This window comes from Delphinus delphis, chromosome 15 (genome assembly GCF_949987515.2).
Source record: "Delphinus delphis chromosome 15, mDelDel1.2, whole genome shotgun sequence".
Taxonomy (NCBI): Eukaryota; Metazoa; Chordata; class Mammalia; order Artiodactyla; family Delphinidae; genus Delphinus; species Delphinus delphis.
In genome coordinates this window covers 49,954,880-49,974,680 of record NC_082697.1, presented here as the reverse complement: position 1 = coordinate 49,974,680, position 19,801 = coordinate 49,954,880, and the positions used below count along the sequence as shown (strand labels likewise).

General features: G+C 63.6%; 2 protein-coding genes across 6 annotated transcripts; one reads left to right on the top strand and one right to left on the bottom strand.

Annotated features, from left to right (window-relative positions):
* Nucleotide 1: 1 nt before the first annotated feature.
* TSR3 (TSR3 ribosome maturation factor) lies at nt 2–2,614 on the top strand. Of its 2 annotated transcripts, none has more exons than XM_060031455.1 (6): nt 2–192; nt 293–491; nt 868–1,061; nt 1,546–1,725; nt 1,899–1,962; nt 2,240–2,614. In XM_060031455.1, exons 1-6 carry the CDS (start codon nt 81–83, stop codon nt 2,397–2,399), a joined length of 909 nt encoding a protein of 302 aa, XP_059887438.1. In that variant the 5' UTR covers nt 2–80; the 3' UTR covers nt 2,400–2,614. The 2 variants fall into 2 exon arrangements, with proteins under 2 accessions (XP_059887438.1, XP_059887437.1); XM_060031454.1 differs by having other exon boundaries at nt 3–192; nt 293–512.
* Nucleotides 2,613–16,546, bottom strand: BAIAP3 (BAI1 associated protein 3). 4 transcript variants are annotated; one of them, XM_060031440.1, is made up of 34 exons: nt 16,465–16,546; nt 12,243–12,383; nt 11,901–11,988; nt 11,664–11,744; nt 11,235–11,342; nt 10,686–10,745; nt 10,488–10,554; nt 10,184–10,379; nt 9,891–9,935; nt 9,685–9,762; nt 9,471–9,573; nt 9,052–9,159; nt 8,864–8,959; nt 8,629–8,732; nt 8,269–8,389; nt 7,691–7,815; nt 7,508–7,598; nt 7,310–7,366; nt 7,105–7,202; nt 6,950–7,001; nt 6,731–6,861; nt 6,452–6,575; nt 6,230–6,373; nt 6,045–6,137; nt 5,753–5,944; nt 5,605–5,673; nt 5,427–5,506; nt 5,250–5,358; nt 4,762–4,833; nt 4,537–4,617; nt 4,332–4,452; nt 4,125–4,248; nt 3,837–4,042; nt 2,613–3,744 (listed from the first exon to the last, which is right to left on the bottom strand). In XM_060031440.1, the coding sequence occupies exons 2-34, from the start codon at nt 12,371–12,373 to the stop codon at nt 3,641–3,643; spliced, it is 3,459 nt and encodes a 1,152-aa protein (XP_059887423.1). In that variant the 5' UTR covers nt 12,374–12,383; nt 16,465–16,546; the 3' UTR covers nt 2,613–3,640. The 4 variants fall into 4 exon arrangements, with proteins under 4 accessions (XP_059887423.1, XP_059887424.1, XP_059887425.1 ...); XM_060031441.1 differs by lacking the exon at nt 16,465–16,546 and adding an exon at nt 16,234–16,298; XM_060031442.1 differs by lacking the exon at nt 16,465–16,546 and adding an exon at nt 16,090–16,157.
* Nucleotides 16,547–19,801: the final 3,255 nt, after the last annotated feature.

Sequence of the window (19,801 nt, the reverse complement as noted above, 5' to 3'; positions counted from 1 at the left end):
GTCCGGCTCCTGCGCAGAGGCGCGCCTCGGCTGCCTGAGAAGTTGCGAGCGGGCGGGATTCCCGGGCCCTGCTCCTAGCCATGGGCCGCCGCAGGGCAGCCTGTGGGCCGGGGGCCGAAGGTGGCCGCACTCGGCGCCCCGCGGGCCGCTCTCTGGAGGCTTTCGCGGAGGAGGTGGGCGCCGCGCTACGCGGTGAGTGGGGCGTGATCCGGAGCGGGGGCGGGGGTCGGAGGCCCAGGGTCGGGTCGCGGAGCCGCGGCTGAGGCCGGGTCCCCTTCTGTGCCCGGTGTAGCGTCCGTGGAGTCAGAGGCGGCCGAGGACGAGGGCGCCCCGGGCCCTGCGCACCTGCCCTGCGCTCTGGCCATGTGGGAGCTGGGCCACTGCGACCCCCGGCGCTGCACCGGCCGCAAGCTGGCGCGCCTGGGACTGGTGCGCTGCCTACGTCTGGGCCACAGGTTCGGCGGCCTCGTGCTCAGCCCCGTGGGCTCCCAGTACGTTTCCCCCGCAGACAGGTAGGCGGGAGGGGACAGGGTGTGGAGGTGGGGAGGGCGGGGTGCCTCCTGGGTCTTTTCTTAATGAGTCCCCTACTCTGGCGCATCCTTCTTTTCAGGGCTCACCTATTTGCACTGATCTGTCTAGTTTGCCCCCATTACCTAGGGCAAAGTCCAGGATGCCGCAGGTTTCAATAAACGTTTGTTGAGTGAATAAATGAGCTTTGTCGAGGAACACCTCCCCCCCAGCTGCCTCAAAAGCTTGGCCCATGAGAGTCCCTGGGGGTCATTGGGATGGGGAAATGATGCCGCTGAATCCCCAGTGGGGCCAGCACCAAGTTGACCCCAGAACCAAGCCCTACGCTGCTCCTGGCAGACAGTTGGTGGCACAGTCCGGGGTCGCTGTCATCGACTGCTCCTGGGCCAGACTGGATGAGACTCCGTTTGGGAAGATGAGAGGGAGTCACTTGCGGATCCTGCCCCACCTGGTGGCTGCCAACCCTGTGAACTATGGCCGGCCTTGCAGGCTCTCCTGCGTGGAGGCCTTTGCTGCCACCTTCTGCATCCTGGGTGAGTGTCAGGGCCTGGCAGCCTGGAGTCTGGCTGTGCTCCCAGCAGTGTGTTTTCTGCTGCAAGTCCCAGGAGGAGCATGACCATGTACGGGGAGGTGGCCAAGGTTTCGTCCTAACTCCCACTTAAGTCCTCGCCATGTGGGGTTGAGGTGGAGGCAGAACACTTCGCTGGCCTACATGCACCCGTATTTGGCCCTCGTTGTCAGGGCACCGCCGCCCTGAGAGTCCTTTGTTACCAAAGCTCACCCCCAGAGACATTATGGTCCACATGGAGGCCCAGGTGGGTGGCCCTGTGAGACTCCCTGTGGGGAAAGGGACTTAATGGGCTACTGAGGCAGAGGCTCGTGAGTGGGCATGGGCTCTCTGGACCGTGGGAAAGTGTCAGCGGGACTTTTAGTTCCTGGGACAGAAGGAACCAGCGGCAAGGGTGACAGGAGAGGGATTGTCCACATCCTTGGAATTCCTGTTTCCTGCACCAACAGGTTTTTCAGACCTTGCTGTCATTTTGCTACGGAAGTTCAAGTGGGGCAAGGGCTTCCTAGACCTGAACCGCCAGCTCCTGGACAAGTATGCAGCCTGCAGTGGCCCAGAGGAGGTGCTGCAGGCAGAGCAGGAGTTCCTGGCCCACACCAAGGAGCACCCCGAGGAAGAGGAGGAAATCGGTGAGGCCTGGCACAGACACAAGCCCCCTGAGTGGGAGCCAGCACCCTCAGGCCTGCCACCTCCTTTGAGAAGCCTGGGGGTTGGGGGGAGCCTTCCTGCCACAGCTGTGGGATGCTTGGTTCTGCTCCAGGCTCACCTACAGGTCGCTTTCCTCTTTGATTCCTCGATTCAGATCCCTTTGATGTGGATTCAGGGCGAGAGTTTGCAAACCCCAACAGGCCTGTGTCTGGCCCCCGGTAGGTCCTCGGGCTGCCCAAGTTTCACGACAGCTCAGACCCAGGGCTCCCCTCCGCCTCTGGCCTCAGCCACTCCTGCTGCAGGGTGGGGTGGTGTCCTAAACAACACCAGGATGCCTTTCTGAGTGCAGAGAAGGGAAGGTGGAGGTCCTAATGGAGGGATTTCAGTTTTGAGAGGACAGGGAATAGGAATCTGTCCTCAGCTTAGGGGCTTTGGTGAATGAGTGGGGAGGGATGTTAACTCAGACTGGCCAGTGAATGCACCCCTCCCTCCCAGGCTGCCCAGAGACAGGGCTGACAGTGACACCGAGGAGGAGTCTGAGGAACTTGGGCCTGACTCCAAGGACGGGGGAGGCAGCAGCAGCAGCCCTGAAGAGACAGAGACCAGGGTCCCCACAGAGATTTGGAAAGGAATCAAGAAACGGCAGAGAGACTGAAAGCTGCAGACATGTATATTTTCCGAGGCAGAGTGACGAGGACATCTAGAGATGGCAGTGGAACTTGCGGGAACACACACACAGGCCTGGTGGCCTCAGCCCCTGCAGCTGCCAGCAGGACTGGACTCTGTCTGGGTTTTCTCCCTGTGCTTCTAACCCGGCCTTGCTCTGGGTCCTGCCTCAGAGCCCTCCCAATGAAGCTGCAAGCCAAGGAGTACCCTGTGTGAGCCTCTGCTTCTCTGCGCTTGGCCTGGGGGTTTGGGGGGACCCTCAGCCTCTAGTGAGGCAGACCCTGCCTAGAAGGGTCTGGGGTGTGGGGATGGGGCTGAGGGGTAGGTCTTGTGTGGGCACCCATGCATTCGTGAAAAGAAATGCCAGATAGCTGGCCAGTTGGCATGGAGCCCCTTACACTGACCAGCCTTGAATGACATCCTCAGCCAGAGACCCTGGGCCTGTCAGCTGGGTGGGGACTGGAGACCTGTGCAGCTCTCAGGCAAACCACCTTCCACATGCCCTCTGGGATGGAGGGTCCCTGGAGAAGGGTGGGGACACTGCACATGTTCACCCTCTCCCTCCAAAGCCTGGATTGTCCAGACTCAAAACGCACCTTCCTGCCTCTCCAGCTAGTGAGGCCTTGCCTCAGCCCTGGAGAGACGAGGACAGAACTTCCTTTAGGACAGGGCTGTCCTCTATAGCACTGGTGACATTTAGGGGTGAACCATTCTTTGTTGGGGGGGAGGGTTCATGGCAGGATGTCAAGCCTAGTCTCTACCCACTGGTGCTAATAGCACAGCCTTCACCCACTCCCCAGTTGTGACTCACTACCAAAAATGTCTCCAGGCAGCACCTAATGTCCCCTGGGGGGCAAGGCTGCCCCACGAGAGCCCTGCTTTAAGACCAGCACCCTCCTGCCCTGTGGCTGTGGAACCTGAGGGAAGGTGGGAAGCTCACCTGGCGGCCAGGCCTGCTCTCTCTGCTCCGGGGTGGGGGGGGTAGCTGCTGGCCAGACCTTGCCCAGTCGGCCGTCCTGATCCAGTGGGGTGGGGCTTACTGGGCACAGAAGGTTCACAGCACACACCAGAGAGACATGACCAGGGCAAAAGGGAGCCCAGGGAGTCCAGCCACAGCATACACACCACAAAGCAGGGGAAGGGGCACCACGAGCCCGGCTGCACAAAGCTGACCACGGCGAGAAAACAACACGGGGACTTGGGGAGGGCCTGGCTGGCAGCCGCAGGGCCTCAGGGGTCCGCCTCCATGTACTTCTCCAGCTCCTTGAGTCTCTTGACAAACTCCTGCGCCTCCTTGTTGTTGCGGCCCTCCAGCATCCTAAGCGCTGATCTCACTGCGGGCGGGTGGTGGGGGGACGGGACGGGGCCAGTGTCAGCCCCGGCTGGCCCCGCCCTTAGCCTTGCCCCTGCCCCGCCCCTCACTCACCCTGGGCTCTGGGCCGGCGCAGGTGCACGGTGACCGGCTGCCCGGCCCTCGCGCTCCCTCCCACCTGGGGCCTCGCGACGCCACCAATGCTGCCCAGGCCCAGGGCTGCCTCCCCTGCGAAGTCGTTGGTGGACAGCCAGTCGTGGTCCATGACGGTGAACAGCACGCAGGCGCCCCGGCGGCGGCAGGCCTCTGCGGGCACGGAGCTGGGGGCGGGGGGAGGCGGGCGGTGGTCACCTGGAACCCTGCTCCCGGCTCCGGACAGGCAAGGCAGGGAGGGACACTCACAAGTAGAAGAGCTCGTCGTACACGGGGTGCAGCGTCCGGCTCTTGACCTGGGTCCTCTGACTGCGGACCAGAGGGAAAAGGTGCGGCGGGCCCAGCTCCACGATCACAAAGGGGTCGCTCAGGCCTAGGGACACGGCTGTGAGCGGACCACGCCGCTGTCCCCGCCAGCCCCGCCTCGCCCCGCCCCGCCGCACCCCTCCCCCGCACCGTTGGCGTCCAGGGGGAGCAGGTCGGCGGCGTGCAGCACCTCCACCACCAGCCGCTGTTCGGCCGCCTCGTAGTGGCAGCGGACGCTCAGGCGCCCAAACCGGTTGTGCTCCAGGGACCTCTGTGGAAAAGCCAGGGGGCCGGTGAGCTGGAGCCCGGGGACTCCCGGAGGCGGGGCCTCGTGCCCACACTTGGGCCGCACTACCTGCTTGAGCTTGTCCAAGTAGTACTGCTCGATGCACTCCCGGGTGGAGCACTGATGCAGGCGCAGCTCCTCCTCCAGCCTCTGCAGGAAGGAGGAGGCCCCTGGTGATGCCGGCAGCTCCTCACGGCCCCATTTCACGTGTGGGGCATGGATGAACTCAAACTTGGGTCTCTGGTGTCCACCCCTCCCCCTTCCTCTGTCAGAGGCCCCAGGGCCAAACTTCACCTTGTAGCTTCCATCCCTCAGGCTCTCCAGGGGCAAACCCTGGCCCTCAGCGTGGAAAAAATTGACCAGGGCCTGCGGCGGGGCAAGAAGGGAGAGATATCAGGGGCGAGGTGGGTGCTGGGGACCGAGAGTGGAGACAAATGGAGACTTGAGCAGCACCCAGCTCGGGCTCTCGGGAGCCCAGGGCAGAGCCACTCACACCTGGGGCGCATCAGAAGCCCCCAGGAAGCTTGGGAAAATGTCGGTGCCTGAGGCCAGATAGCTGTCTTAACAGGTGGTCCAGGTGCTTCTGACACAGGTGGGCTGGGGGAAGGAGATGCTGCCCTGGTGGGTTCCCAGAGGAGGGGTGTCCAGGGAGGGCCTGGCATCCCAGCACGGTGCAGCAGGGCAGCTGGGAAGGGTCAGCAGCCTTGTTGCCCTGGGCCTGGGGTTGGGGGGAGCCAGGAACTGGGAGCTGCAGCAGGAAGGGCTCTTCCACATGGCCCTACCTCCAGCGTGAAGTGGAAGCGCCCATAGAAGTCAGCAGACACGTCACGGTTTGCGCCCAGAGCCTGCAGAATAGCCTGTAGCAGCAGCTCCCAGAGGGCCTCCAGCACCCTGTAGGGACACTCGGCATCTGTGACTGGACACTGGGCCAGCCCTGCTCCACCTGCCCGGGACCATACCTGCTCAGGTTCTCCTTCACCAGCGAGGCGTTCAGCAGAGCCAGCTTCTCGTCCAGGTACTTCAGGAGCGGGGCCATGGCCTGCAGGCAGGGTCCTCAGGCTGGGACTGAGCCTGGACCCCCACCCCACACACGCATTCCCCACCATGCCCAAGCCCTCACCTTGGCTAGGCACTCACCTCCTCATTCTGGATGGAGTCAGGCGAGAGGCTGATGTGCTGCACGTACTTCCTGATGTCACCCACCATCTGTGGGAGGACGGCGTTCAGCACCAAGTTGGGGTGCAGGGAGGGGGCAGCCAGGTCCCGCCCCACCATCCCTGCCCACCTTGGAGGTCAGGTGTGCTGTCACGGTTCGGGCCTCCCGCTGCAGGTCCTCATCCAGGGCCTGCATGCAGCTAAGCAGGGGGCGCGGGAGCACACCCTCGAGCCCTGGAGCCCCCTCCGGCCACGCCAGGCCACGTAGCGCCTGGCCAGCAGCCTTGCGCAGGAGCTCCACGTCGTTGAGGACCACGCAGAGCTGGGGAGGTGTGCCAGACATGTGTGGGTTGGCAGTCAGGTGGTGGCCCCACCGTGCCTCCTCCTCCCCGCAACTGGCCCCTCCCCGCCCGTCGGCTCACTGGCTCGCTCACTGCCTCGCCTGCTGCCCCAGGCTGAGTGTCCACCTTCTTCCGCAGCAGCTCTGTGTAGAAGAGGGCGGCTTCACACAGGTCCTGGGGTGGAAGATGGGGGCTCAGGAGTTGTGGGACATGTCCCCTGGCCCTGTTGCCCCTCTAGACCCCGATCTCCTCTCGGGAGTCCCCACCTGGCTGAGCTGGGTGCCCAGCCCCTGGGCCTGGGCAGGGTCTGGCCATGCCAGGCGGGCCCACAGCTCCTGGATGTGGCTGAAGCAGAGGCTTGCAGTGGCTGCGGAGCTGCTGTGCTTGGAGGAGGAATCCATGGGCTCCAGCTAGGAAGCAGGGGGAAGCCTTGGTTGTGAGGGTGCCCTGGATGAGCCTAGCACCCTCAGGTCTAGGTGCTCACTCACCGTGTCCACATCCACGGCTCCCTGAAGCCTCCACCTGGCTTGGTCCCGCAGCACCTGCAGCCAAAGCTTCACAGCAGGCAGGAATGGGGCATGGATGCCAGCCAGGGCAAGGGAGCGGCTGTCCCTGCAGCGGGAGGCCAGCAGTCAGAGCTCACCCCAACTCAGACACCTTGAGCCAACATGTCCCAGGTTCCTAGCCTAAGGAGGCCCCGAGGAGAGTCTCTTGCACAGAGTCCTCCTAGAGCAGACTGGAGGACAGGTGGGGGGCAGGACACCCACCGGCCCGGGATGCTGCTCCAGAAGCACTGGATGTCTGCCAGGGTCAGGTAGAGCTCAAAAAGCCCTGAGGCCACCTCGAGGGTCATCTTCGGGCTCAGCTCCTCCGTCAGCACCCACACCTCTTCAGCCACCTGCCCAGGAGGGTGGAGTCAGACTGCCAACAACAGGAAACCCAGGTCCCTTCCCAGCCAGGGGGCTCTCCCCAGGCGACCTCCTCACCAGACGCTCCAGCTGCCGAAAGGTGAGGGTGAAGAAGTCGATCTTGATGATGCTGCAAAGGACACACCTCAGACATCTGCTCTCCCTGCTCCCCACTCCAGCGGCAGAACTTGAGGGGCTGGATGCAGGGGCAGCAGGGAGAGCGCTGGCCCCACCTGTGGAAGAGGCTGGCATAGATGCCATAGCAGGACTGCAGATCCTCGTAGACAGTGTCAGCCAGCTTGACCAGCCCTGCAAGGCGCTGTGGCCCCGGCTGCAAGGAAGCCCAGCACACTGACCTTCTGGCCTGCACCCACATGCTGCCCCCCCTCCCCTGAGCCACACCTGCTCCCCCTGACCCATGCCCCCCCTGAGTCACACCTGCTCACGAGGACTCTGGGAGTTCAGGAGCTTGTCGAACCATTCACGGTTCCCTCTCTGCAAGGGAAGCCGCCAAAGCAGCGTGGTGGGTGGGAGGGAAGAAGGACAATAAAGTGTGTGTGGTACAGCAGGTCCAGGCGGAGGCAGGGGCACGGGCAGGACCGGAGCAGTTAGCCCAGACCAAGCTACCAGACACACCTTCAGGGCAGCAGCAATGTCCATGTTTAGCTCCGTCTCGAAGGGGCAGATCTCAAAGGAAGGCTGGAAGAGCTGCAGCTTGCCAAGACACCTGGGCGACCGGTCACCCACTGACTGGGGATGCCCCACCCAGTCCCCTACCCCTACCCCACCCCCACCCCTCGTGCCAGCGGCTGCACCCACTTCAACAGCAGCTCCAGGCGGTAGATGGCTGTGCTGTTGGTGGCAGGGAAGTAGTCTCGGAGCTGGCGCAGCAACCGAAGCCCAAACTCAGAGAAGGCGGAGAAGCTGTCTGCCAGTCCCTCCTCCTGGGGGACAGGGCCCTTAAGAACTGACTCCTGAGTGCCCGCTCCACGGCAGAACCAGCCAGTCTACAAGGCTCTGCCCTGAGGAGCACCCTCCCTACCACCACCTCCAACCCCACTGGCCTTGCAGTGATGACCTCTCCAGCCCCTGCCTCCGCAGCTCCCCCTGGAGGCACAGACGCCCTCAGGGCCTTTGCACCACCAGCTGTGCCTCCTGCGAGCTGGCCCACTCCCTCTGTTGCTCGGGACTCCATCAAGGTATCGCACACCCGATCCTGGGACCGCACAGCACTTGCCCTCTCCTAGGTCCCGCAGTTTGTCCGTTTGTTTTTAACCACCTACCGCACCCGCAGGCTGTGCATCCCACCAGGGCAGGACTCTGGCCGTCCCTGCCTGCCCCAGCCCGAGCAGCTCCACAGCACACCCCCCAGAAACAGCATTTTCAGCCGAACCCACCTGCTCCTGGGGCAGCGAGGCCGCCTCTTCCCAGTGTGCCTGCATATCTTCCAGCAGCCCCAGAAGGTAGCCGTAGTCCAGGGTGCGCGTCTGATGGTGGCGGCTGCTGACCTGCCAGTGCCTGCGGGGCCCCAGCCCAGGCTCAGGGCAGCGGCCTTGGGGCCGGGACCAGGAGGAAGCCGGCGCCCCTCCAACTCACAGCACAGCCCCTTTCCGAGACCCGCCCCTCCAGTGTCCCGCCCCTCGGGACACGGCCCCGCCCATGTACTTGCAGTTTCGCTCGCTGAGGCTCCGCCCCTCCCACCGCCCTTCCGCCCCGTCGGGGCCCTGCCCTCTTGCGTCGCGGCCTCGCCCACTCACAGCACAGCCAGCTGCAGCGCCGACAGGTTGCTCTGGGCGCCGTGCAGGCAGAGCACGGTGGCCGCAGGCCCGCTGAGCTCACCGCGCCAGCTGCTCGAGTTGGGCTGGGGGACGGGCCGGGTGTGGGTGGAGGCGGGAGACCCCCATCCCCTCTCGTCCCCCAGGTCCCCGGTCTCCCCCTCTCACCCTCCCCACGCCGCGCTTGGCTGCCCCGGGGGCCCGAGGGCGGCGCTACCTCCTCGGCTTGGTGCTCGAACTGCAGCAGACGGCTGAGCAGCAGCAGGTAGGACAGGAAGCCCGAGCGCCCGCGCTGGCTCATGCTCGTGTCCCTCTGGAACGCAGGGCCCGCCGGTCACCAGCCCTGCCCAAGCCCATGGGCTGGGGCACAGGGCCGCAGGCCGGGGGTCCCCCTTGGCTTCCCACCTGTGTGGTGATCAGCTTGAGGACCAGCTGGCAGTCCCCCTGCACGCGGGAGGCGCTGGAGCGCGGTTCCAGTTTGAACCAGCGGTCCTCACCAGCCACGGGCACCTCCTGGGGAAAGGGGGTTCAGATTGGCGATTCTGCCTCCCTCTTCCTCCCGCACAGACTGTTTGCAGGACCGTGGGGAGAAAACAGGCCTCCGCTTCCCACTGAACACGGGTAACCAGCACAGGGAGCGCTTAGGGGCGCCTGGACCCCTGGAGGCTGTCCCTCCCCCACTCCTCCCAGCATGGTGCCCCCCCAGCCCCAGAAAGATGCGAGACTGTTGGGGGAATCACAGGACATAGCCAGCAGTGGTATCGCAGGAAGGCGGGGCACCCATGAGCAGGTGTTCCATGAGTGACGCCCCGACAGCCACTCACCCTGATGGGTATGTTGAGGCACCCCAGGAAGTCATCGGTGTGGTCCTCCGTGGGCCCTGCTGTCCCATTTGTGCGGGCAGACTTGACAATCTGTTTGAAATACCTGGGGGCGGTAGGGTGGGCGTCACACCTGAGGTCCCTGAGGAGCCACCACCTGCTGGCCCCCGTGGCCGAGCTGTGAGTGTCAGGAGCACAAGGGTCCCACCTGCCATACCTGCTCATGCCTTTTAGGCCAATGACTTCATTCAGCTTCCTGCATGCTTCCACCAGGGACACATCATCATCATGATCCCTAAGGGTGGGGCGAGGTGGGGGTACCTGGCTGGTCTGGAGCCCAGCCTGGCCCTGACTGCCCCCTCCCGCTCTCCCCAGACCAGAGGCGCCCACATCCCCTGCACTGCAGGGCACAGGGGCCTATACCAGATGTCCAGGTGCAGCTGGTCGGTGCTGACATCCTCAATCTCACTATAAGGAGAACAGAGAGATACCCTTTAGGGTCCAGGTGATCCTCTGCCCGGAGCTGGGGCAGGGACCATTTCTGAGCCTCAGTCTCCTCCTCTGAAAAATGGGCATAGGACCAGTCCCTCAGTTCCCTGGGGCAGGCACTGAGACCGCATACAGGCACAGCTGCCACATGCAACCCCAGGACCAGCCTGGCACCGCAGCAGACCCTGCCCAACCACCCTGCCATCCAGCTGGACAAGGGGCCTTACAAGAGGAAGTGCTCCTTCCACACAGGGTTCAGGGTGCTGCTCTTGACCTCAGTGACCTGGATGCACTTGGCCGGCAGTGGGCCACCACGCTTGCTGCCCTTGCGGAAGCTGAAGCGCTGCTCCTTGTGTGCGCCCGGCTCCCTCAGGGTGCCTGAGGCCGGCAGGATGCCCAACATGCAGTACGGGTCACTGAAACCTGGGACATGGCAGGTGTCTCAGCCCCCGACCCCTGACCCCAGGCCCTCCCGTGACCCCCAGACCTGAGCTAGCCAATGTCCCGGCTGAGCTAGCCAACCCCACTCACCATTGGGGTCTTTGGCCAGCAAGTTCTTGGCACGCATGACGGAGACTTTCAGGGCATATGTGGGAGCCTGTGGGTGGGTGGGGGTGTGAGGGCCTCTCGGGGCTCAGCGTGTACCCAGCCTTGTGCCCCCTCCACCCTGAGCCCCTGCACACGAGCACTGCGCTGGTCAGCGTCTGCCCAGGTGGGCAGCAGCCTCACCTTGGCCTTCTTCACACGCTCCATGGCCTCAGCATGTTGCTCGGGGCTGGTACCGAACACCTGCACAGGGCAGGCAGGTATGAGGGCCCAGGTACCGCTGAAGCAGGGCTGGCTATTGTCCTGGGGGCCTCACGGGGTTGGGGGAGCACACACAAGTGAGGAATAAAGGTGTCTGTCCATCTGTTGGTTTGTCCTTTCTACTTTTTTTCTGTGTGTCTGTCTGTCCATCTTTCTTTGTATGTCCTATATCTGTCTACCTGTCCTTTCCTGTGTTGTTTATATTTGTCTCTGTGTTCATCTATCTGTTTTTGTGTTCTTCTGTTTGAATGTGTCTGTGTGTCCGTCCATCACTCCATCTTTCTGGGCATGCCTATCAGCCCGTTTGTGTCTGCCTGTGCATGTGTGTGTGTGTGTCTTGTGTACATGGGGCAAATCTGTGTGTGTTCTTCAGGTGATAGTGACATAAGCACGTGGGGGAAAGTGTCTCAGTCCTCCCCAGAGATGGGGAGGGGCCAGGCCAGGAGGGTGGGTGGGGCCAATGGGGCTCACCTGCTGCAGGTAGCTCAGTAGGGCCCCCTGGTCATCCACCTGGTCGGGGCCCATGGTCCCTGCGCGGTAAAGGACTGTGTACAAGGCTTCCTCATAGAGCATCTCCACCTGCAGGTGGGGAGGGGAGCACATGCTGAGTCCTGGCCACCCTGTCCCTGTCTCTCCTCAGCCCCGGGCTCTGGACACAGGGGGTCTCAGGCTCCTCGAGTCCACCCTGTGTGCCCAGCCCCCAGCAGCTCCTCCCACTGGCAGAGCCCAATCCCTGCCTCTGTGCCTTTGCACCTAGCAGGCCCTCCATTGGGGGTCCCTCCTCACCCTTGATCTCTGTTCGCTTCCATGGGGAGGCCTGGCCCACCCACCCCAGACCCTAAGTCTGGCACACAGAGGTACTTACAGCCCCTCCTGGGGCCAGGCCCCCTTCCCCCTTACCTCCTCTTGGGTCAGGGCTCTAAGGCCACGGCTGGGGTCCACGGGCTCTGTGGGGGCTGGGGAGCTACTGCGCAGGAGGACCTGTGAAGGGCACCGGGTGAGGGCCTCTGTGGCTCCCGGGGCCAGTGGGGCGCAGAGTGCTCCAGGGAGGGAGGGAGGGAGTGGAGGGCGGAGGGGCAGGTGGGGAGGCCTGGCCCAGCACCCCATGCCAGGCAGCAGTGCCCGTGCTATCCGCACCTCGGGGCACGGCAGGCCCTGTCTGCTTTCCCCCTTCTTCAGGATGAGGCGCATCTGGGCAAAGAACTCCACACCATCTCCGGGTTTCCTGCCAAGAAAGCCCAGACTCGGGGTCAGCAGACCCTCCCTGAAGCTACAGTTCACGGCACGTGCCGGCCCACACGACTCAAGGGTCTCTGCATGTCTGGGGGTGAGGTATGATGCCTCCCATGGCCTTGGGTTCAGAGCCTCCTGGGCTTCCCCCAGGGGCCATGCTGGGCAGCTGGTGTGTGAGGTCAGCGAAGGAAGGGGGGCCCGGTGCAGGTGACCATGACCATGCGGAGCAGGCTGTGGGGTACCCACCAGGCCCCAGCCGCGGGCTCCTGCACTTCGGTGCTGCTGCTCGCCGGCTCCTCCTCAGTCCTCCGGCGGAAGGACGGGCACACCTGCACCTGCCTGAGCACGCTGCTCTTGATCTCCAGCAAGGTGGACATGGTGGGTAGCCTGCGGGCAGAGAGCACAGCCACAACCTCCGGTCGGGCCACTTGCTCATTCGCTGGTGTTGCCAGACTGTCCCCAATGATCAAATCAGATGCCACCCTGAGCAATGACTGAGGTGTCCCCCGTTGCTCAGAGGTGCCCACTGCTGGGGTCATGGGCTCCAGCCCCTCACAGGGCTGCAGACTTGCTCAGTCCAAGCCCTATCCCTTCCCACAGATTCTGGCCACCCAGACCAGAATGACAAGTACTGAGCTGGCTTCAGGGGATGCCCGGGGCCCATTCCTCACTCGACACAGAGGATCCCTCTCCGTCCCAGTGTGGTATCTGGGCTGCTCCAGGCAGGATGCTACACGGTGGCTCAGTTGCCATGGCAACATGGGCAACTGGAGCCGGACAGGAGAGTGAGCGGGAGCTGTGGCCCCACAACCCACACTTGCCAAAAGAGGAGTAGGCCCTGCTCTGGGGACACCTTCCTGTCCAGGTGGCTAGGCCCTGGGATGCCCCTGAGGGGCAAGCGGCTCTCACTGCCAACTCCAGTTCCCCCGGCCTGACCAGCCTTTGCTGTTACACCCACACACGTCCTCCAGGGGTCTCAGTGTCCCCTGCAGACCCCGCTGGGAAGGGCAAGATGATAGCTAAGCCACCAAGGGCCCCTGAGCCTGCCTCTTCCACCCCATGGCCTGGCCCAGGCACCCGCCTCTCCCCTGGGTCAGGCAACAACCTCCGGCCCTGGGCCCCCTGGATCCCCAGGGTGGTCTTCTGTTCCCCCGTTGAAAACCATCAGGGCAAAGTGAAGACCCTTTCCCGGGCCACCTCTGCCACTCGGTGCCACCACTCGGGCTCCCTGCCCCAAGCTTGCCGGCCTCTTGTGCAGGACACACCGTGCTCCCCTCGGCCCACCTGGGGGCCTTCCCACTGTCTGGGTCCCCTCATTGTCCACTCTTGAGCACTCCCCCACCCCCACAGGGCCAGGCACATCAGCCTGAGCCTGCCATTTTCATTTGACAAAATAGGAAATGGGGACCCAGCCAGATCCAACTCTACTTGCCCTGATCTCACAGGCACTTAGCAATGTGAGAGCCAGGTGAGACCCGCCCCTGCCCTGTGTGCCCGCTGCTCAGGGGCTGGGCCTGTGCTTGTGCAAGTCTCCGTTTACCAGCGCTGCCCCTTCCTGGACTCTTATGCTCTGCTGGGAGAGCCAGGGCCAGGCACGCCTGCCACCTCGTGGGTCCTAAACAGACTTTTTGAGCAAACCAGGTCTGTCTCTGGGTGGGCCCAGGCTGCCATCCCTGGTCTGCGACCCCCACCAGCTCTTAGCTCCTCGTCCTGCTCCCTGATCCTCCAACCCCGGACCTGTGGGGCCCAGGGGACACTGGGCTCAGAGGGTCTCATCTGGCCAGACACGAGAGCTGGGACAGGGAAGGCAGGTGGCTCAGCCCCCACGAGCTCCCCCCACCATACCTGTCAGCGCCTGCCCCTGGGGGCCTCTACCCAAGATGGGGGCTCCGCAGCCTCTGCACGCACTTCCCGAAGCTGTCACCCTACAGCTGGCAGTGAGGTCCCGAGGGGGCTAGGCGTCACAGGCCCCCTTTTCCTCTCTAGCTGAGTGGAAGAGGCTGCTCCCCCCACAGACCCCCAAAGCCAGGGAGCAGCCACTGCTTTAGCTGTTGCCACGGCAACCGCCAGCTGCGTCTGCATGTGACAGGGGCTCCAGGGCTCACATTCCCAGAGATGAAGATGACGCAGGAGCCAAGTGGCCTGAGCTGCAGGGTTGGGGGCTTTCTCTGTGAGAACGAAATGTTCAAGGCAAGGCAGGCCACCTCCCCTGATAATCCTCAGACCAGCCCTGGAGAGGGGGTGCCACTCTGCTCCCCCACCTAGATGAGGAAACTGAGGTCCCGGGGTTAGGAACCCACCCAAGGCCACAGAGCCAGCAGGAGGCCCGGAATGGAGTCGAGATCTCCCCAGCTCTGGTGTCCGAGCGCTAAGCTCTTGGCTCGGCTTGAGTCTTGGGGTCCATCCAGATGGGCTGGCCTTCCCCTGTGCTGCGCGGCCCCTCCCTGCTCCCTTCCTCAGCCCATTGCCAGGATGGGGCAATAGTGGCGTCTGGGTGCAGGGGTCCAGGAGAGATGGCTCATCCTGAGAGCCCAGAAATTCCCTTTGTTCCCCTGGAAACCCTGGGCCGCCTGAGCAGTGATGACCTCACTGCACCCAACAGCCTGGGAGCCAGCCAGCACCTCCCCCAGAGCTGCCTTTGACAGTGGGCATGTGGCCGACCCCCAGGAAGCAGTCACTGGCTGCAGGGGCCCTCAGCCTGTACAGGGCATAGTGAGCTGGGTACAGGGCTGCAGGGGACCCCCCCATCTGTCTGACGGGCCCCATGGGACTCCTTCCTGAGCTCTCCATTTCTCGGTCCCAGGTCTGGCCGGCAGCTCAGAGCAGGACATGCCTATACCCCTGCGTATGCCTGGCCACCAGTTCCCATTTATCCAACGAACAAAGTGACGCGGGCCAAGGAGCTGAACGCCACACAGGCACCGGGCCCAGCTGAAAGTGACAGGCCCGCCGTGTTCCCGGGCTGTGCCCAAGGCCCAGGGTTGAATGGGAAATGATAATTTGCAAAGTGGATGTCACTGTCCCATTTCACATCCCAGGGCTGGGGTGAGCTGCCCTGAGCCAGGCCTCGAGCCCAGGGCTCAAAGCCAAGCTGTCTCCTGCTAGCCCACTGGGGAGCCGGGGTGGCACTGAAGCAGGTAGGTCTGGAGCAGCTGAGCTGAACTGGAGGGCCAGCTCTCTCTCTAGTCAGAGTCCTTAGTGGCTAGCTGGCCACCCTTGGAGTGAATAAACACTTTCAGGGCGCTGGGGCCTTCTTACTGAAATCAGTCCCTGGAGACTTGGGGGTCGGGGGTCCACTGATGCCGCCGTGGGCATGTGTAAGGGGATGGCAGGATGTCTGGCCCCACCAGCTAGCTGTCCCTGCTGCCCTGTTGGTCTTCTCTTCCCAGCCCAGCCCCCACCTGACCCCCCTCACTCTTCCTATAGGATTTCCGGCTCCCACCTCTCCCTGTCCTCATTGACTCTGCACACAGTGCTCCCCTGCACACAGCACAGCTGCAGTGCCTCACTGCAAATCACCTAGCGTGCCCATTACAAATATTAGGGTCTCATCCCCACTTAATCCCCAGGGAGGGACCTGGGAATCTGTATTGTAACCAACTCTGTAGGTGGACCTAGAGCTCTGAAGCTTGAGGCGAGCTAGATGCTTCTAGAATGAACGCATTTAAAATGAAATCCTCCGAGGTCCCCTCCCACTTGGCCAGGCCGGCCCCTCTTACCTGTCTTCCCTCACCTGTTCACGCGGCGTTCCTCCCTCCCACTTCTCTCAGTGACATCCCCTCTCGCCCCTTCCTCCCGTCCCCCCTCTTCCCGAAGCTCCCCGTGAGAACCTCAGGCCCCCCAGTTCTGTCGGGGTGCTTCTCTCGTTGGTGGGCGCTCGGTTCTGGGGCAGTTTGGAAACCTGGTGAGGGTGTATTTTTTTTGGACCCACCCAGACGTCTGGAGGGATTTGGGGAAAGCAAGGGGTCCTGCCAGGATCGGCAGGAGGGGGACGGAACTGGGCTCTAGGGGCGTCTTCCTCCCTGGAGGGTTGGCTGGGAAACCCCCGCGGAGCGTCTCAGAGCAGGGCGGGGAGTCCTCGGCCCCGGCCCACCTGCGGCTTCCCCCGGGGTTGGCGCGCCGGGTAGGAGCGGGGTCACCCTGCGCATCCCGGGGGCCGCCGGCAGACGGTGGTCCTGGAGTCCCGCGCCCCCCGCGGCAGGGAGGTCTGGTCCCCCCGCCCCTGCGCAGTGCGCACCCCGCTCCCGCCGGGTCCTGCTTCCGCGCTCCGAGGGCCGCAACAGCGAGGGCCGCTCCTCCAAGCGCACGCCGGCCTCCGTCTCCCCGGGGCAGACGGCTTGTCTTCTCGACCTCCCGGGGCCCGGGGTGGCGACGAGCGCGGCGCGGGAGCTGGACCGGCGGCTCTCCTGTACGTCGGTGGGGCGCCGGGCCGAGCTTCGACGGCCGGGCGGGAGCCCGCGGCACTCACCGTGGGCCGGGTGGCTGAGAAGTGGGGACAGTGCTCCTGCGAGCGCCGCGCTCGGCACCGGCTCCGGGGAGGCTTTGGCTGCGCAACCGCTCGCAGCTGCCAGAGCACACAGCACAGCGCGGGCGCAGCGGCTGCAGGGGCCGGGGGCGGGGCCGGGTCTGCTCGCCCCGCCCCGCCCCGCCGCGCCGCTCCGGGCTCGCTTCCGCCCCGCCCCCGCCTCCCTTGAGTCCCACCACCGCGACCCCGCCGCAAGGAGCGCCGGGCGAGGATCCCCGCGACCCCCGTGCTCTGCCGGGCACCCCCTCCCCCAAGGGGCGGGGTTCGGGGCTGTCAGTCAACCCACAGGTGGGTGCAGCGCGGGAGCAGGATCTGCTCTGCGTCAGGACCCCCTCCTGGGGGCCCCAGGGAAGCCAGAGTCGCCGAAACGGAACAAGATATGCCCGGGTCCGCAGCGCAGACTTTTCTGGAAAGCCTGCGCAGTCATCTCCGAAGTCGCCCTACCAGCCCAGAGCTGTCCCCAACACAAACATGGAGCGGACCTTGGTCTGGGGACTCCTCCACCGCGGGCCTAATCGCTTTTCTCAGAAGGGACAGTCCGCACCCGGGGCAAGGGGGTGCTGCAGGCACCAACCCGGGATGCCCACAACAATCCTGATCACCTGTTGGGGTGACCGAACCCCATGGCCCATCTTGGGTCGCTTGCTGGGTTGCCCCTCTGGCTGGAACCGCCGTCATGCGCTGGACCCCCTCTAGCGCCATTCCCAGCCCATCCTCGGTGCCCCTCCACCGCACCGTGGTCACCTGGAGAGCTTGTAAAAACAGATTGCTCGGCCCACCCGGGACCTGCTGATTCCCAAAGTCTGGGCTGGGGCCCCATCATCTGAGGCTCCTCCCACCACACTTGGAGAACCCTGGGGGCTGCTCAGAGGTTCTGAACTTGTCAGAGACGCACAGGGTCCCTGTATCCCAGCCCTGCCTTTGGCGGATCCTGCTGGACCCTCAGAGCGCCTTCCCTGCATTTGGCGGATCCTGCTGGACCCTCAGAGCACCTTTTACTTGGGGATCAAGACTGTGGTTTGGATAAGTTTTCACCCCAGAGACTTCGTCTCTAATGGAGGTACTCCAGGCCAGATGGGGAACAGACAGACCTGGAACCCACTTCAGCTCAGACCCAGAGGCAAAAGACAGTTGGCGCTGGGGAGGCCAGGGGTCAGCTGAACTTAGGAGAGGGCCAGAGTCTGGAGGAGCAGGGTTCCAGAACAGAGCTGCATGCTGGGAGGCAGCCCACCTGTGCTTTCTTCACTCCCCAGTCCAGAGGAGACCAGGTGCTTCCCCTCACCCCAGGATGCGGCTACCACCTGTCTCAGTTTCTAGACCCAGACTCACAGCCATGCCATGCGTGCCTGTCTGTGCAGGATAAGACACAGAACCACCTTGTTCGGGGAAGACAGCCCTGCAGAGTGGGAGACAGCACTGAAGGGTGGGTTCTCCTTCTGGAAGTTCTGGCCCTAGGCCCTGCTTCCATCCTGACCCAGCACAGCCAGGCAGATGGGGGAGGGGGTGCTCAGGAAATGCACAATGGCTTGGGACAGATGAGTCAGGTGAGCAGGGGAGGGGCCTGGATCCCATGCCACCAGCTGCCCCTTGGCTTCCTTCTGCAGGGGGTGGGAATGGTTTGGGGGCAGCTAATGTCCTTCCCTGGGGATTTGGCAGGTCCTGAGCCAGGGTCTTGTAGCTGATGCCCCCCACCTCTGCAGTCTTGCATCAGGTTCTGCCAACCTGTTGGAACAAACACCGCCTGGTTGCCATGGTGATCCTAATGGCTTTGGGGTGAAGAGACGAGAGCCTAGGAGAGCCTGCAGCTGCTGTAAACAGGAAGTTAGGAGGGGCAGCTGCCAGTGGAGGGGGCCCCTACTCACACCCCCATCCCAAGCTCTGAGGGGAGCTAAGGGGCTGGGGGCCAGCGACGTCACGAAGATGCACCAGCCGCTAAGACTAACACCACGCAGCCTGTCGGGGCAGAGGGCGCCTGGAGGCCTCACCACTCTCTTTTGCAGGTAGGGAAACTGAGGCCCAGAGAGGCCCAGAGAGGGGAAAGGGCTTGTCCAGGGCTACACAGCAACAGGCTGGGTCCCAAAGCCAACTCTGGGCCTCTGTTTCCCCAGGAAAGCATAATCTTCAGGGTCCTTCCCTCCACAAACATTTCCTGGGGAGGGAATGATGGTCCCGTTCGTGCCGACCCCTTCATTGTCCCCCAACCTCCTGGGTCAGACTCCTGCCCTGCCACACTCCTCCACTGCCTTGGGCCTCAGTTTCCCTCATTAGTAAAACGGGGATAGCAGCAGCAGAGCCCACCTCTCAGCAGGGGGAGGGGATGACCTTACCGCGGAGCAAGTGCTGGTTAGAGTCAGCTGCAGCTCCTCCAGTCCACGGGGGATGGGAACTGGAGCCACCATTGCCCAGGACCCTCCAGTGGCCTTGGGAGGGTCTCTTTCCTTCAGGGACTTAGTTTTGGCCTCCGCAGGTTGGAGGTTTAAGCTCATCCTTGTGCGATCCCACAGCCAGTAGAGGACAGGGAGGGACGCCCCTTGCCCTGTGCCTGTGCCCCAGGCCTTGAGCTGAAGGATTTACGTTGGCCCCCTTGCCCCAGGCCCCCCACAGCGGTTCTGAGCTTGACGGGCTGTGAGGGGGCAGCTCGGGGCATGCACAGGAGTTAGGGGACAAGACACCCTGCCTATGGGGATCAGGGCTCGGTGGGTCTTGTGGGGAGGTGGGTTTACTCGTGGAGCTTCCAGCTGGAAAGGGTCTGGAAGACAGGGTGAGTGGCTTTTCCTTCTTAGGGCCAGGAGAAAAGCACCAGGCTCTGGGCAAACACTCTGATGGCTGCTGACGGGCAGGGAGAAGGGGCCTCAGAGGTGAGAGGCATCCTGGTAAGTCCAGGGCACTGCCATCACTTTTAATAATGCATGAAATCACGCCCTATGGTGGCAGCCCTTGGAATTGCAGGCACAGCCTCCTAGCAGTCAGGCTTCTCCCACAGCTCTCTGACCCCCATAGCACCTGTCGGAGGACAATGGCAGGAAAAGCGGGAAGGGAGGTGGATCACAGGGAACTCACAGGCACATAGCCCGGGAATTCGGGTCAGCGTCCCTGCCTGCCCTGGGCTGGAGGACCCTGAGGGACTGCAGGAATCTGTCCCATTACCTGTGCTGTCCTGGGTGGTTCTGCCAGCAGAAGTGGTGGCTCCAGTTGAGAGGGGGTCTGGCCCACATGTGACCCCTTGCCTGGGGCACTTAACCAGAAGCCCAGTGGGGGTCCTGCTGCCAGCATCTGTGCG